Source organism: Furipterus horrens, unplaced genomic scaffold (genome assembly GCF_987537825.1).
Source record: "Furipterus horrens unplaced genomic scaffold, mFurHor1.1.pri manual_scaffold_1, whole genome shotgun sequence".
NCBI classification, from domain to species: Eukaryota; Metazoa; Chordata; class Mammalia; order Chiroptera; family Furipteridae; genus Furipterus; species Furipterus horrens.
In genome coordinates, this window is record NW_028327171.1 from 154,798,120 (window position 1) to 154,812,219 (window position 14,100).

The following is a 14,100-nucleotide window of genomic DNA, read 5'->3' on the forward strand; positions in this document are numbered from 1 at the left end:
GGGTCAATACTAGCGAGCCCCAGACCCCTGGGGAGAAGGAAGGGCAGGGTCTTAGCCTTCTCTCAGTGCATCCCTGTGTTGCCTGGGAACGTCCAACTCCCTTCCATAAACTTTCATGGGCATTTATTTTCTCTCTCCACTGATGAGCATTGTTTTACCCACCTGGAGCACTCTTGAACTGTTTCATCAGTCACTTTTTCTTGTTTCCCTATAAAGATCCCTTCCTTCCTAAGCCCCTCTCAGAGTCAGTATGTGACTCATCGCCTTCTGTGACCCCTTCACTCTCTCCTCATTCCATCACCAGCACTAGCAATGGACTTTCTCTTCAGCATAATTTTCATAAGTAAACAAAATTTTGTCACTTCATGAAAGTTACTGCATATTCCAACCAACCAAGCTGTCTGGAGCTACAGGCTCCGAGGGAACCATGGGCTCACTCGCCAGCAGAGTGGGCTGCCTTATCCCAAGAGTCAGGAGTACAATTTAAAGCTGTGCCTCAGCAAAATGACAGATTACACATCACGGGCCTTTCGGTCATTTGTTGAGTATTCAGAATCACCAGTGCCAGCTTACCGTCCGTTCTTAAAAACCACGTTTACCTCCTGGCTTACAGTGCCAGGCAGCCCTCCACTCTTTGTGGCAGCGAGCATGGTGAGGGAGCCTGTTGGAACCTATGCAGTGCATGGTCAGGGCCTGTCTGCTGCTCAGCAGCAAACATAATAGGTATTTAATATAAGCCCATTTATTAGCCAAGGGGGTGGGGAGGACTAAGAAAATATTTAGTTGGGCTTTAGTTAATTTCTTTTGTTTGTGGTGCAGTTATTCCAGTTTGTCACTTGGTAATTGAAATTGAAAAAGTGAGAGATGATCTCTTTGGAAAAGAGGAAGAGAAATTAAATATCTTAAAGAAATACTTAAGTAGCTCGCAGACTCACCAGCCTGTCCTATCAAGAATTTTATTATTTTTATTATATTACTCCTGGGAGGTAATATATCCATGATTATAATATTAGGATTTTACTTGGGTCTTTTTGAAAAGAAACTAACATGTTGGTATCAACTACTGATGTCAGAACAGCTGATATATACTCTCAACTTAATAACAGTGTGTGCGTGTAGTTCAAATGGTAAGATCCAGAAAGATTTAATGAAAAGTATTGTTTGGCGCCTTTGTCCAGCTTTAAACCTTATTCAACAATAAGTTTTCAAAAGCTATAGGAGGAAGCCGAGGTATTTTTGATGCATAAGCATCAAGTCAAGAATAAAATTTACTATCATAATTCCTTTATTTCTTTCTGTTAATGAAAATAGTCAAACTAGAGCAATTTGACTTTATACACTGATTTACATTTTATTTCAACAATTTACAGTATTGTTTTATAAGCCAATCATTTCTTCAAGTGACATTACAATAAATTTTAACTTTTCCCTTACAGTTTCATTTGCTGTTTTATTCTTTGCCATAGTTTCTTCCCCTGTTATCTTCTCTTTTGAGGCTTTGTTATTAAGTGACTACACAGTCACAGTCCTTCAAGAACAATAACAAAAACCTCGCACCTTCTGAAAGTAGAATGAAATCTTCTGCATTTGACAGGTAAATATGCTATGCGAGACCTGGTCAACCGGCTTCCCGGAGGCACGGGCCCCAGCGTGCTGTCTGATGAGACCATGGCGGCCATCTGCTGTGCTCTGCATGAGGTCACCAGCAAAAACATGGAGAACGCCAAAGCCCTGGCCGACTCGGGGGGGATAGAAAAGCTGGTGAACATAACCAAGGGCCGAGGAGACAGGCAAGTCTGCTGCAAGAGATGAGATCACAGGCCTCTCATTCCTGGGCAAGGGCCTTTGTCGAGGATGTGTGTCCTATTAGAAAGGATGTATTTCTGCATTTTTTTACATGCCAATAAGCTAACCAGTTTCCAGTGGGTTTGCTGAGACAGGCATTCACAGTCATGTGGCCCTTTGTCTAGTTGTTACTTTATTATCACCTCTACATTCATTTCTGCTCTAAAGTCACATTTGGTTGTGCAAGCCCTGGAAGGGTCAGAAATGACATTATGAGGAAAATCTGGGAGCACTGTTTGCCTTGCACCTTTGGCTCTGCTCCAGGCCTGTTCTGCAATAACATCTTAAATCCTCTTCTGAAGGGTTGATTCCTCTCCAGAAAGTATTAAAATCACCACTCTGCAGCAGGGCCTGCTGTGTGGCCTCAGGATGTGCCCTGAGTTTGCATCCTACCTTTCTCTTTGCTTCTGGGTGACACTTAATGGAGCAACAAAAGCAGGGATCAGGGAATCCGTGGCACACATAGAAGGTTTTTGTCATGGAGCTATAACATTATTATGAATTTGGCTTCATATCAACACAGATTCCTTTGGAGGAAGTGGAAAGTAGGGCCGCTTGGTGCCTGCACAACACAGTAGGACAGCAGCCCCATGATCCTAATGAAAGGGCCCCTATCTCCCCAATCTCCACCTGCTTCCCTTGCTCTGTTCTTCACAGCACTGATTTCTCCCTGGTAAGTTGTTATGGCTTTCTCTGGCTTCTGACAGCCTCAGTAGCAGGGACTTTGTCTCTTTGTTCACTGCTGTATCATCTGCATCTAGAACAAAGCCTAGCCCATAATAGGTGCTCAGTAAATACTTATTAATTGGCTGAGTGACAGTTCTAGAACTCATTATGTCCTGTCTACTCATTTAGTTTATACTTTTGAAGGAATTGTGTTATAAAATATATTCTTATCTTCCAGAAACTACACCTGTCAACATAAACCATATTTCCTTTCAGTCCTTTACTTAGGTATCTTTTTATTTCATTAATAATAAAAGCACATTCATTTTTATTTTAAAGGAAATGAAACATTACAGGTAAAGCTAAGATCCAGTCCATTAACTCCCCCTCCAAGTCTCCTCCCCTCTCCCTGAGATACCATAATCACTTTTTTGCTCTTATAATTTTGTTATAGCATTCATTGTGAAAGGCATACAAAGAAACTGGAGAAATTCTAAACCAGTGCCAAAACTTCGTATAGTAAAAAAAAAAATTATTACCAAATCTAATTTTTTTTCAAAATAAGAGATTCAGAAAGTCCTACAAAATCAAATCATCTGATGAACATATACTTACCTTTACTTGTTTATGCACCGACTGTGTGTTGCCTGCCTGCCATGTGCTATAGCAGTGAGCAGGTCATGCCGCAGCCTCTGCCCTCGGCTAGCTTGCGCTCCACGGGTGAGCTGGACAAGGCCTCGACTGAGTGAGAAACACGCTCAGCCATGCTGTATAGTGCTGAGTCCTGGGGCAAACAATAAAATCAGGGAAGGTGACAAGGTGTGGCAAGGCAGGGGGTGGAGGTCACAATTTTAGGCTTGTCAGGGAGGCCTCAGGGAGACAGTGCCTTTTGAGCAGAGGCCTAGAGGTGGGGAGGGAGAGAGTGGTGCAGCTCTGAGGGAAGAGCATCTTAGGCAGAGGGGACAAGAAGGGAAGGGCCCGAGACAGAAGAGTACCTCGCGTGAGGAAGCCAGTGGGACCAGAACAGAGCAAGTCAAGGGGAAAGGAGAGGCAGGGAAAGTCAGCATGAGGACCTGGACTTTTACTCTGAGTAAAACTGGAAGCCATTGCAGGTGTCGAGCAGAGGATGGGTAGGATCGGACATTCCATAGTGACAAACCCTCCCCGCAAGTGGAGACCTGTGGTGTCAGCAGTTGGGGTGGTGAAGTAGTGATCGGTTCTGACACGGTTGAAAGGTAGAGTGGAATTTACGTGAGCAGCATGAGAGGAGCTAAATGTCAAAGGGTGATTCCAGGTCTTTGGCAAGATACCACGGGATGGAACTGTCACTTAGCAACATGGGGAAACTTGCAGGAGGAGCAGCTTTTCAGGAAGGCCAGGAGTTTTGGACATGTTACATTTGAGGTGTCTATTAGACATCTACCTGAGCGTCTGGTCAGCAGGAGAATATGCTTGAGTTAAGTTCAGCATAGAGGTCCTAGATAGAAATAGAAATTTGGGAGGCATCAGGGTATAAATGGCATGTTTAGAAAAGTGGCTGAAATCAAGCAAGTAAATGTAGATACAGAAGAAAAAGAGGCTCAAGGGCTGATGTCCCTCCTACTTAGTGGGCAAGGAGATGAGGAGCCAGCAAATGAGCCCAATAACGAGTAGCCAGATCCTCCAGAAGAAAACCGGGAGCATGTAGTGTTCCAGGAGCCGAGTGAAGGCAGTGTTTCAAAGGTGAGTACGTGCCACATGCTCCTGTTCGATCTGGTAGGACGAGGCTTGAGAGGTTTAAGAGAAGATTGGGTGAGAGAAATTAGAGATTAGAATATATAACTTTCTAGGAGTTGTGCTACAAAGAGGAACAGAGAAATTTCCTTGCTTTTCTCAGGAGTCAGGTTTCTGCTCATAGAATTTGTCCCTAAAAATACCTAGCCTAGCTGTTTGTATCAAGGTGTGTACCTGTCATGATCCTGCTTTGTCGAGTGTTTGAAGTAGTCTGTGGAGCCAGGCGTAGGGTTTGCCCCTCTGCCTTTGTCCCTGCTGCCTAGCACGACCAATAGCAGGAATTTCAGGACTACTGGGAATGAGATGGCTGTGAGGTGTTAAGACCCTGTGAGGCCATCGTGGATGTCTGAAATGTCATTTCTGTTCATTTCTTTGAAGTATCTCTTTGCTCTGTGGTTCATTTTGAAAACATAAAATTTAGAAAGGCTTTGAGTGGCTTGGTTCGATGTGGTTTCTGCCCTTGACTTGTCAGGAACACTGAGAAGAGGGAGTCCTGGTGGGAGGAGGGTGGAGGAATCCAGAAAGGCCCCACCTCCAGGAACAGAGAGGGCGAAGCCCCTGACTTTGCCTGTACTCTGCCCCCTTAAGACCTTGGAGTTACTGGCAACCCATACAGCCTGTTGTTAAGGATGCAGACAGTGCTTACAGCCCACCCATCTCTCTCCCTTCACTTCATGTGAGTTTAACTGGGAAGATAAGGAGTAACAGAGGAAATCAGATTTTAGATCTATGTTTTATATTTAAAGTCATTTTCACTGTTAAAATGAATTCTAGAGGAAGGTAGTCATCCTTCCTCCTGCCTTCATGAGCACAGCTCCACTCCTAGCAAGGGATCTGAAGGTCTTTGCTGAAGCAGGAAGCTGCATGGTTCTCTTCCCTTACTGGTGAGGTCCCTGGTTTATAGAAGTGGCCCCGGAGATGAAATGCAGTGTCAGGGTACCGAGCTTACCCAGAGCACTTGGGTTCAGCAACATGTCTTCAGAGAGAGGAAGTAATAACTGACCGTATTTTCTAAATCAGACATCAGAGCACATATGTACATTTGTTTGCATAGAAGTATAAATGATGAAAAGGCAATGAAGGTGTTTTATCAAAGCCTAATAATGGAGGGGAGACATATTAAATTAACTTGAGAGGGTCCTCAGACACTCACAGGGTGTGTCGTCATGGTCACATTAATCCCAAAGCTTTGGTGAAGTCAGCACCTTGGTAGACACATGCGGGTGTCTGGGAGTCCCTCTCATGGAGAGGCTGAAGGCCCTCGACTCAGAGGTCACATGCTCATCTCAGCCATAGCTTCTCACTGCCAGGCTAACCAACTGCCTGAGAGCCTCACTTTGGTCCTCGCCATATCTGGCCGGCCCTGAACATAACCAACTCCCAGGTACACCGGATTCTTTGGTGGTGTTTTCTAGCGGCGGCTTCCATGCCCTCTGTCTGGTCCTCGGAGAGACGGCCTCTTGGCCACTAACGTTTGCAGCCGGAATCTCACAGGAGCCTGAGGCTATGCCGCCCACAGGCATTAACATCCTCTCTCTCTCCATAGATCTCTGAAAGTGGTGAAGGCAGCAGCCCAGGTCTTGAATACATTATGGCAATATCGGGACCTCCGGAGCATTTATAAAAAGGTAACTTACAATAGTTCTGGCATAATTAGCATTCATCAGCGCACTCATTCGTAATCATTTATTATAATGAAATGTCATTATTCATTTTGAGAGGTTTCTTTTTCTCTAACTCCACAGGATGGGTGGAATCAGAACCATTTTATTACACCTGTGTCAACGTTAGAGCGAGACCGATTCAAATCACATCCTTCCTTGTCTACCACCAACCAACAGATGTCACCCATCCTTCAGTCAGGTCAGTGGACACACTCCACTTTTTGGTGAGAACATTTCTGTGACAGGACATTGTTTCTCAAGCAGATAAGACTGAACATGAGTTGGTTAAGCCTGTCATATTCAAACACTGCTCTTCCAGCCTTCTTTGGGAATTATTGCAACTGAAAGCAACAGACCCACTTTTTGAATCCGAGAAGATTCTGCTTCACTAGGTTTATGAAGGGGCCCAGCCATCTGCATTTGACAAGCTGCCATGGGGATGCAGATACAGGAGAGTGAGGAGCACAGTTTGAGAACCCCAAGTTTATGCCTGAAAACAGTTGCCCTGCCTGCCAGCCGTAAGTTTGAAATCCCTTCCAAAGTGATTTTGAGTTTTCTCAAAAACTCTTTCATACAAGGTCCTTTAGACGGGATCCTGATACCTACATCCTGGGTGAGCTATGGTCTCCCCAGTACCTTCCCCACCAGTTAAACCTCTGTCCCCTGGCTGCCTTCCAGACCCCCAGCAGCCACGGCTGATGGAAACAGGCCCCGCAGGCGGGTTACAGGGATTCCCTTTGATTTGTACCCTCCTTATTGGTAGTGTTTAATCTGGTAGGAAGAATGTTTTGAAATTCAGACTAATTTTATTTTTTACATTTAAGGACAGAATATTACTTCCAAGCTGAGTCAATCCTGTAAATTTAATTTTTAACTAAATTAAACAGGAAAAGGAATATTTTTTATTTTTCTGTAAATCTCTGACATGTAAATATTATCAGTTGCATTCGACTGTTCTACTACTGGTGGTGTTATTTCTCATATGGACATACGTGTCCAAGAAGACTTAATATGTGACCAGTAATTTTTGTCACATAACTGCATGTCTCCACTTGTACTAGGAATTTTTTTAAAGTATCTGTGCTTATGGTGTTAAGTGTATATTTATATCTTAGTTTTTAAATTATGAGTTGTCTTCTTCAAGGAGACCTATGCTTGGTATTTGATATCCTTGGTTGACTCCCAGGTGTTGCCTGAGGCTGTCTTCTTTTATAAAAATGCTGAGAATTATTTAAAGACTCAGAATTAGGGGTACAAGGGGAAGTAAGAGATTTGGCTGCTTATCAGAAGCCATATGTATAGGCAAAATAATAATTTCAGACAGATAAAGACATAGTTACTAAACCTTGAACTTGTTTTGATTATACACACTGGACAGTGTTCCCGAGCCCCCATCCAAATTCCTAGGTACCTTTGTGGGTTTTGTTAAGAGGTGGGATATAATTCACACTTGTTTCTCCAGTTGCTCTGAGGACTTTTTATCCAAACCTGGTACTACTGTGGTAGCTGTTTATGGGCACACCTGATGCCTTGCTAATGTAATTGTGGGAGGCAGGTGGGTATGCTGTCTGTCCTAGCTCCTTCTAGAAAGTAAGCAAAGTGAGGACCTACACTGCCCATTATTCTCACGGCCCATGGATACTCACCCTTGTTTAACATGGAACAACCCTGTGTCAGTGAAGTGACTTTTTAAGGAAAAAATTGCAATGTCAGTCTTAAAGCATATCAATGTATGCAAACCCTTGGTGGTGGCAGGGTCTGGTGCTGCTGCTTTCAAGGTGACCTCTCATTTATAATTAACTTCAGTGCAAGCAAGATAATTTTTTAATGAGAGAAAGAAAAAAGGTATGCAGTGATTTCCTTTTGTGCAAAAATGTCCAAAAGGAGAGCCGTGGATAGATGTGTTATTAAATTTTTGGCTCAAGCTGGGATAAAAAGTCTGGGCCTTGGTGAGCCAGTCTTCTCAGCACCATGAGTGTCTTGATGAGCTCGGCCTACTGAGTTTACATGATTTCTCTGATCACCACAGACATTCACCATAAAAAGAATTATAAATTGTATAGGCTGGGTACTCTTATTCAAACACATTTGGAGATGCAGATATTTTTGAAACAATTAGAAATCAAAATAAAACATGTATTTATTTACTGAAGAGCTTATACATAAAGGATAATAGATGGGTGTTTTACCAGCAGCTGAACTGAGCTCATGCAGTAGGAAATGGAACACTTCTGTGGTTAGTCAGCTATTCTCGCTCAGGGCAAAGGCCTGATTGAGCGCCAAGGCCCGTCTCGGAGGCCCACTGCTGGGGAAGCCTGCATGACCTGTGCCCTGTGCCTCCCTAAGAGAGAAGTCCGAGAGCTCAGGTTTGACAGCACTTTGCAGTGGCGGGCCTGCAGATTGCCTTCCAGTTACTCGGGGCTGACTGCAGTGCAGCTCAGCGCTGCTTGGAGTGATTTTTTGGCACCAGCTGCACAGCACTTCTAATTACTGACCTTTGTTTTTCCAGAGACACTGACAGTCTGATTTCTCTTTCTTCTCCTCTTTCTCTCTCCCTCCTCCTTTTGCCTCTCCCTTCAGTTGGCAGCACCTCTTCCTCACCAGCACTGTTAGGAATCAGAGACCCTCGCTCTGAATACGATAGGACCCAGCCACCTATGCAGTATTACAATAGCCAAGGGGATGCCACACATAAAGGCCTGTACCCTGGTAAGATGCCAGTTGGGTGTGTGATAGAGTACCTCGAAAAGCTGTGTGTTCCCAGGCACTCGGCCAGGGGCCTGGGAAGTCACCCGTGCCTACATTGAGACGGTCCCCCAGCAGCAAACCACATTCCAGTCTCTCCATTTCCTGCTTCAGGGGTTTTTGCCTTTTTTGCCTGTTTTAAATGAAATAAGATGAGGTAGTGTGGTCTGCTGACCCCAAATAAAAAGAGTACTGCATCCAAATGAGAAGGATTTCTGGCTCCCGGCTCCCTGCTCCCTGCTCAAGTGCAGTCTCTCCCTGCATGTCCCAGCACATCAGAACCCCAGCTCTGTGCCACTTTGCAGGGCCATAGCTCCTAGACTGGCCTGAGAATGGAAAAGAGTTTAAATGAATAACAATATGTATAATGTGATTCTCCTCAGAGTGATTATTTTTAATAATAACAGAAATAATGTTATTAATATTAACTATTTTATGTCCTATTCTGAAAGCTGTGCATATACTTTATTGAAAGAATGCCAACCTGAAGGGTTACTGAGATTTCATACTGTTCGCATTCTCAACCATCTTGCATATTATAACTACTTTAGAGGTTTCAAATAAGGCAGTGTGAGCTATCAAAAGAAAAGATTCTTCTCAAAAGACCTATTTCTTAAAAAGAAATAAATAAAGGCTGATGGCAGCTTAACTGCTGGGGGAGCAGTCTCAGTTGTGCTGTTGTCTTTGAAATTGTGATTTCACAGGACTGTTTATTAAGCGACTGTTGTTACTATGGCAATTAATAGCTCAGAAAACTGCAGATGCTACATTTCCAGCATCAAGCTCTTTGCAAAAGAATTGCACATACAAACAGAGTGCATTGTTACTTCAGATTTGCAGCAGCCTGCTTTATTTTAAGATTGCCTCCTTAGCATGCACACCCTTCTGTATCTTTGCTTGCTTCATTAAACTAATTTGCCTCAAGTATGTTTCATTTTCCTCATTTAAAAAAAAAAAAAAAACAGGTAAAAGTCTTTGCTAGCCTTAACAATAATAGAAGAGTAACCTATGACATCATCGGCATCAGGAGTCAACTGTGGACTCTTGAAGACAAGTAATTACCCGGTTCTTTTTGTTTTAAAAAAATACTTAAGTATGACAAACACAAGAATATGCCTCCATGTGGCCAGACTGCTTAGAACACACCTGTGCCTGTTCTTTCCAGGACCTGGGGTTTTGAACCAGAGCTGTTTTAAAGGCATGGAGTTTGTTCTAATGTTTCCCTTCCCACATCTGACCCAGTGTTCTAGCTCATAGCTTTGGAAAAGTGGTGTTCCTCAGCTTAAGGAACAAGGCTGCTGTTCTGACCCAGCCCGGAAGAGCTGCAGGTGTGAGCAGTGCCCTAGAATGACCAGGGGTTGAGAAGGCATCCTCTTTGGATGAGTGTTGCTTTTTGGTGAAGCGCACACAGCCTCTTCATTAGCTCTTAGCAGCTCTGGGGTAAGCAGCAGCCAGGCGAGGTCCAGAGAGCCCAGGCTGCCCCGGCCTATGCTGGCACCAGGAGCAGCATGTCAGGGACGACACCAGTGCTATGCAGGGAGCCCACGCAGCTTAATGGACTAGAGTCATGAGCACTAGTTTTAATTTCACAAAATATTTTCTTACAGGCTCCAGCAAACCTTCACCAATTTACATCAGTTCCTATTCCTCACCAGCAAGAGAACAAAATAGACGGCTACAGGTGAATTTGCCATATCATTTTTACAGAAGGCCGATTAGCAGGCATCAACAGAGTAAGGGGTCTGCACCGGTTGACCTACCAGAGCCGGGCCAGCACGGCAGGGGCTGAGGAGCTTTCTCTGGGGATCTTCACTCCTCTGAAGCTCATCGTGGTTTAAGTAAATCATTGCACAGTAGCCTCGTGTCCTTGAATATCCAAATTGGTGCTGCTGAGACCACCATGCCACTGGTGGGAACCTGCTGTGAAGTCTTTGACTCATATTCTTTGTCCAACAGTTTCCTTTTCCTACTGTCATTTTCCCTGTTTATCTCTAAATCTCTTCCATCCTGTGGGTGGGGAGCGGTTGGTAAGCACACTTCATTTTCTCATTTCGTTCTCTTTTTTGTGCACCTCATTCTCCATCTTCATGACTCCCTCCCACTCAGGCTTCCATGGTTTGAAAATACTTGAGTCCATGGCCAGATCTCCATCAGTCTCAGAGCTGAAAGTGGATGCACTCCTGCTAGAAGGAACCTCCCTCTCTCTCAGACTGTAACATTCAATGTCTGCTTTCATTGGGGGGCTTAAAATTCATGTTGGTCCTTTCTGATGCCATGTTCACCTGGGTGTTCTGCTCTCTCCCCTTAGCTTCCCGTAACACATGAGCAACTGGGGTTTCGCAAGCAAGCCCGTATCCTCCCTCCATTTCATCGTCTTTTCTCTGTAGATGGAAGGAAAGGAACTTTCCAAGTTACTCATAATTTATACTATAGCTTTCTAATCAGAAGAGATAGCCTCAGAATCATAACTTAAATTAAAAAGAATTTAACTCTGAAATCCATATGTTAGAAGGCATTTAGTTCCAGAATATGATGTTGATAATCTGTATGTAGATTTGTTATATCTTAGTGGGGAGATTTGGGCATGATCAAGAGGAAAGGCAGACATTAGAAAGACATGACAATATTTCTCCAAACACTTGAAGAAACTGATGTGAGATCAGAGATAAGATAACACAAAAGGAAATGAGAGCAGGTGCCCTGTGTAGAGGCCCACATGTGTTTCACCTTGCTTCCTTGCGGACAAGTTTATTAGCCTTGGCTTGGGGAAGAATTTACCTTTGGAATTGGATTTACTCATGTGTCTCTTCTAATTTTACTGCTCTTGTGCCTGGAGATTGCTTATTCTTTTAATAGTACAGCAGGGTTTCCAAAGTGTAACTCTTGTTCATCAAACCACTTATTTCTCTAAAATTGAAGGAGGGACTCAATCTTCATCTCCAAGGTACATGTTTTAAAAGATGGTTCTACAATTGTACAGCTATCCAAAGCCCAAAAATCCAACCTCCAACTAAATTTATCAGGTGTTAATGGTTCCCCTGTGTCAAAGCAATAATCAAGGCCATCCTTTCATTGGGCATGCCCAGGTAATAGGCTCCACCCTAGAGCACAAACTAGGCCTCTGAGAAGGAGGAAGCTAGCCTGGGGCTATCTTGGGCTCTCCTGAGGCATCAATTTCTAAAGGCTTTAGGACAGGACTTGAGCAAATGGCAAGCCCAAATATCACCGTAGTTCAAAATACTCCAAATTCATTAGTAAACATACAGTGTGTACCAGAAACAACTTTGAACCATAGATTCACAAATATTGAATATTCCTTTAAAAATATGAAGAATCAGGAAGCCCATGTAAATTTTCCCTAAACATGTGTTTCCAAAAATTGCTTTGATTTATTTGCTTTTTCATTCTGTCAACAGCATCAACAGCTGTATTATAGTCAAGATGACACCAACAGAAAGAACTTTGATGCATACAGATTGTATTTGCAGTCTCCTCACCGCTATGAAGATCCCTATTTTGATGACCGAGTTCACTTTCCAGCTTCTACTGATTATTCAACACAGTATGGACTGAAATCGACCACAAATTACGTAGACTTCTATTCCACTAAACGACCTGCTTACAGAGCAGAACAATACCCAGGGTCCCCAGACTCATGGGTGTAGCATCAAGATGCTCAGTAGAGGAACCCTTTCTTTCTACCGTTGTTTGGATTGAAATGAAAAGTCCGTTGTGATGATTTGCTGATGAAATGTGAAAGTGAAATGGAAGGAACGAGTGAAGAGCTTTCTTTTTTTTCTTTTTTGAGGAATTATCAGGGAAGTGAGGAAACCTTTGAGAGAGAACTTTCTAAGCTCTAATATAGGTGTTAGATCTAATTACTTATAGATTCTGTAGTTTGGTGAAGGTGTGGGCGATGTGATGAGAGATTTGAGAAATGGGTGAAATGAGATGGGGTATGTGTAGGTCAAATCAAATTAAAGATGATTTTTTTAATGTGAATAAAGTTATGTTCTGATAGTTTGTACAGAAAAATAAAATAAAATGGATGCCCTTCATGTTTTATTGCTATTACTAAATGTCAAGATTGTATGCTATTATGTCTTGTAAATTTCTTTTGTTGATGTAAATATGGAAATGCCACATTGGTTAAGTGCCATCATTTGTAATGCAGTGTGTCATTTGAAAAGAGATTTGAAGAAACTGACAACTTAGAAAACAAATGGGAAACACAAGGAATTGTTAGCAATTAAAAACAAATTACATCTTTTGTTTTTAAAAATGAACAGTGTACCTTTGAAGCACAAAGTCCAGTCTGGTATAGCAGCGCCATGGCCATTCCCTGCCTCTTTCATAGGACACTTCACTGCCATTTTCTATGCACATGAAAGAGAAATAAATGTGGAGATTTCATCCTTGGAAAGTTGTTTCCTGTTCTTTTTTTAGTTACTGTGTGTAATAAGAAGTAGATTTAATATGCAAATCTCATTACATGTTGGAAGCAGCTTAAATATATTCAACTATTTTGGACTTTTCCTGGTTTTATACAGTTAATAGACTTTGTAAGGTGGATGATGCCAAAAGAATGAAGCTGTGGACTCTCCTCCTCTTTATCTATCTTAGCATTTTTATTTCTTGGGATTTGTTTAGAATCTAATGAACCTTGCTATTTTATCATGGGTTTGTTTGTTTGCTTTCAGGCTGCTATATGTGTTTAACAGCTTTTCACTTATATCTGGCATCCTGGCCCTAACTAAATTGATAGGCTTTTTTTGACATCATTTTTAAGAACCAATAACTACATAAAAACAGTGGTTAGGCACTTACTGGTTGACACCAACATAGTAAACCTAAATAAATTCTCAATAATTATTTTACTGAGTAATTCCATGAGACACAATAATTCCGGGGTAAGAGACAGGGTGGGGGTAGGCAGGAGTCCCGATAATACCCAAGCAGCATTACTTGTAAGCTTTTCTCCATCTGTGGAGACAACGAGGGGCACCAGCCCCAAGAGGCCCAAAGTCTGAGGCCTTCCCAGTCCTGCAGTTTCCACCCTAGATCTTGCTTGGAAAACAGCCCATATGGCAAATCAAATCCAGAGGTGTTGACTTAACTCAGTACGTCCTGCAAACGTGATACAAATCATAGATTTAAATGTACATGCTTATGTTTGTGAGTATATGGAAAGAGACCCAAAAGAAAAGTGCTTTCTTCCTAACTGGACTACAAGCCAAGATCAGGAAGCAAAGTGAAATGGAAATTGACTTATAAGAAGTTTCCTAAAGGCTGCCAGTTGGGGGCCTTTCTGATGTGCAGGCTTCCTGAAATGACACCTGAGCCAGTTCCCACCGTCAGACTGCCCAGCTGCCCCTGGTCTCGTGCCTTGCGCGAGCTCAGAAAGCAG

At 42.9% G+C, this 14,100-nt stretch overlaps 1 protein-coding gene across 6 annotated transcripts in view; it reads left to right on the top strand.

Annotated features, from left to right (window-relative positions):
* PKP4 (plakophilin 4) overlaps positions 1-13,116 on the top strand; it is a 251,341-nt gene extending 238,225 nt beyond the window's left edge. For 4 of the 6 annotated variants that reach the window (XM_090280118.1, XM_090280122.1, XM_090280124.1 and 1 more), the window contains 6 exons: positions 1,595-1,790; positions 5,831-5,912; positions 6,030-6,147; positions 8,529-8,657; positions 10,301-10,374; positions 12,110-13,116. In XM_090280118.1, coding sequence (XP_090136244.1) covers positions 1,595-1,790; positions 5,831-5,912; positions 6,030-6,147; positions 8,529-8,657; positions 10,301-10,374; positions 12,110-12,358 — 848 coding nt within the window. In that variant the 3' untranslated portion in view covers positions 12,359-13,116. The remainder of the gene's footprint in view (positions 1-1,594; positions 1,791-5,830; positions 5,913-6,029; positions 6,148-8,528; positions 8,658-10,300; positions 10,375-12,109) is intronic. The other 2 variants (XM_090280126.1, XM_090280130.1) reach the window with 2 other exon arrangements.
* The last annotated feature ends 984 nt before the right edge of the window (positions 13,117-14,100 follow it).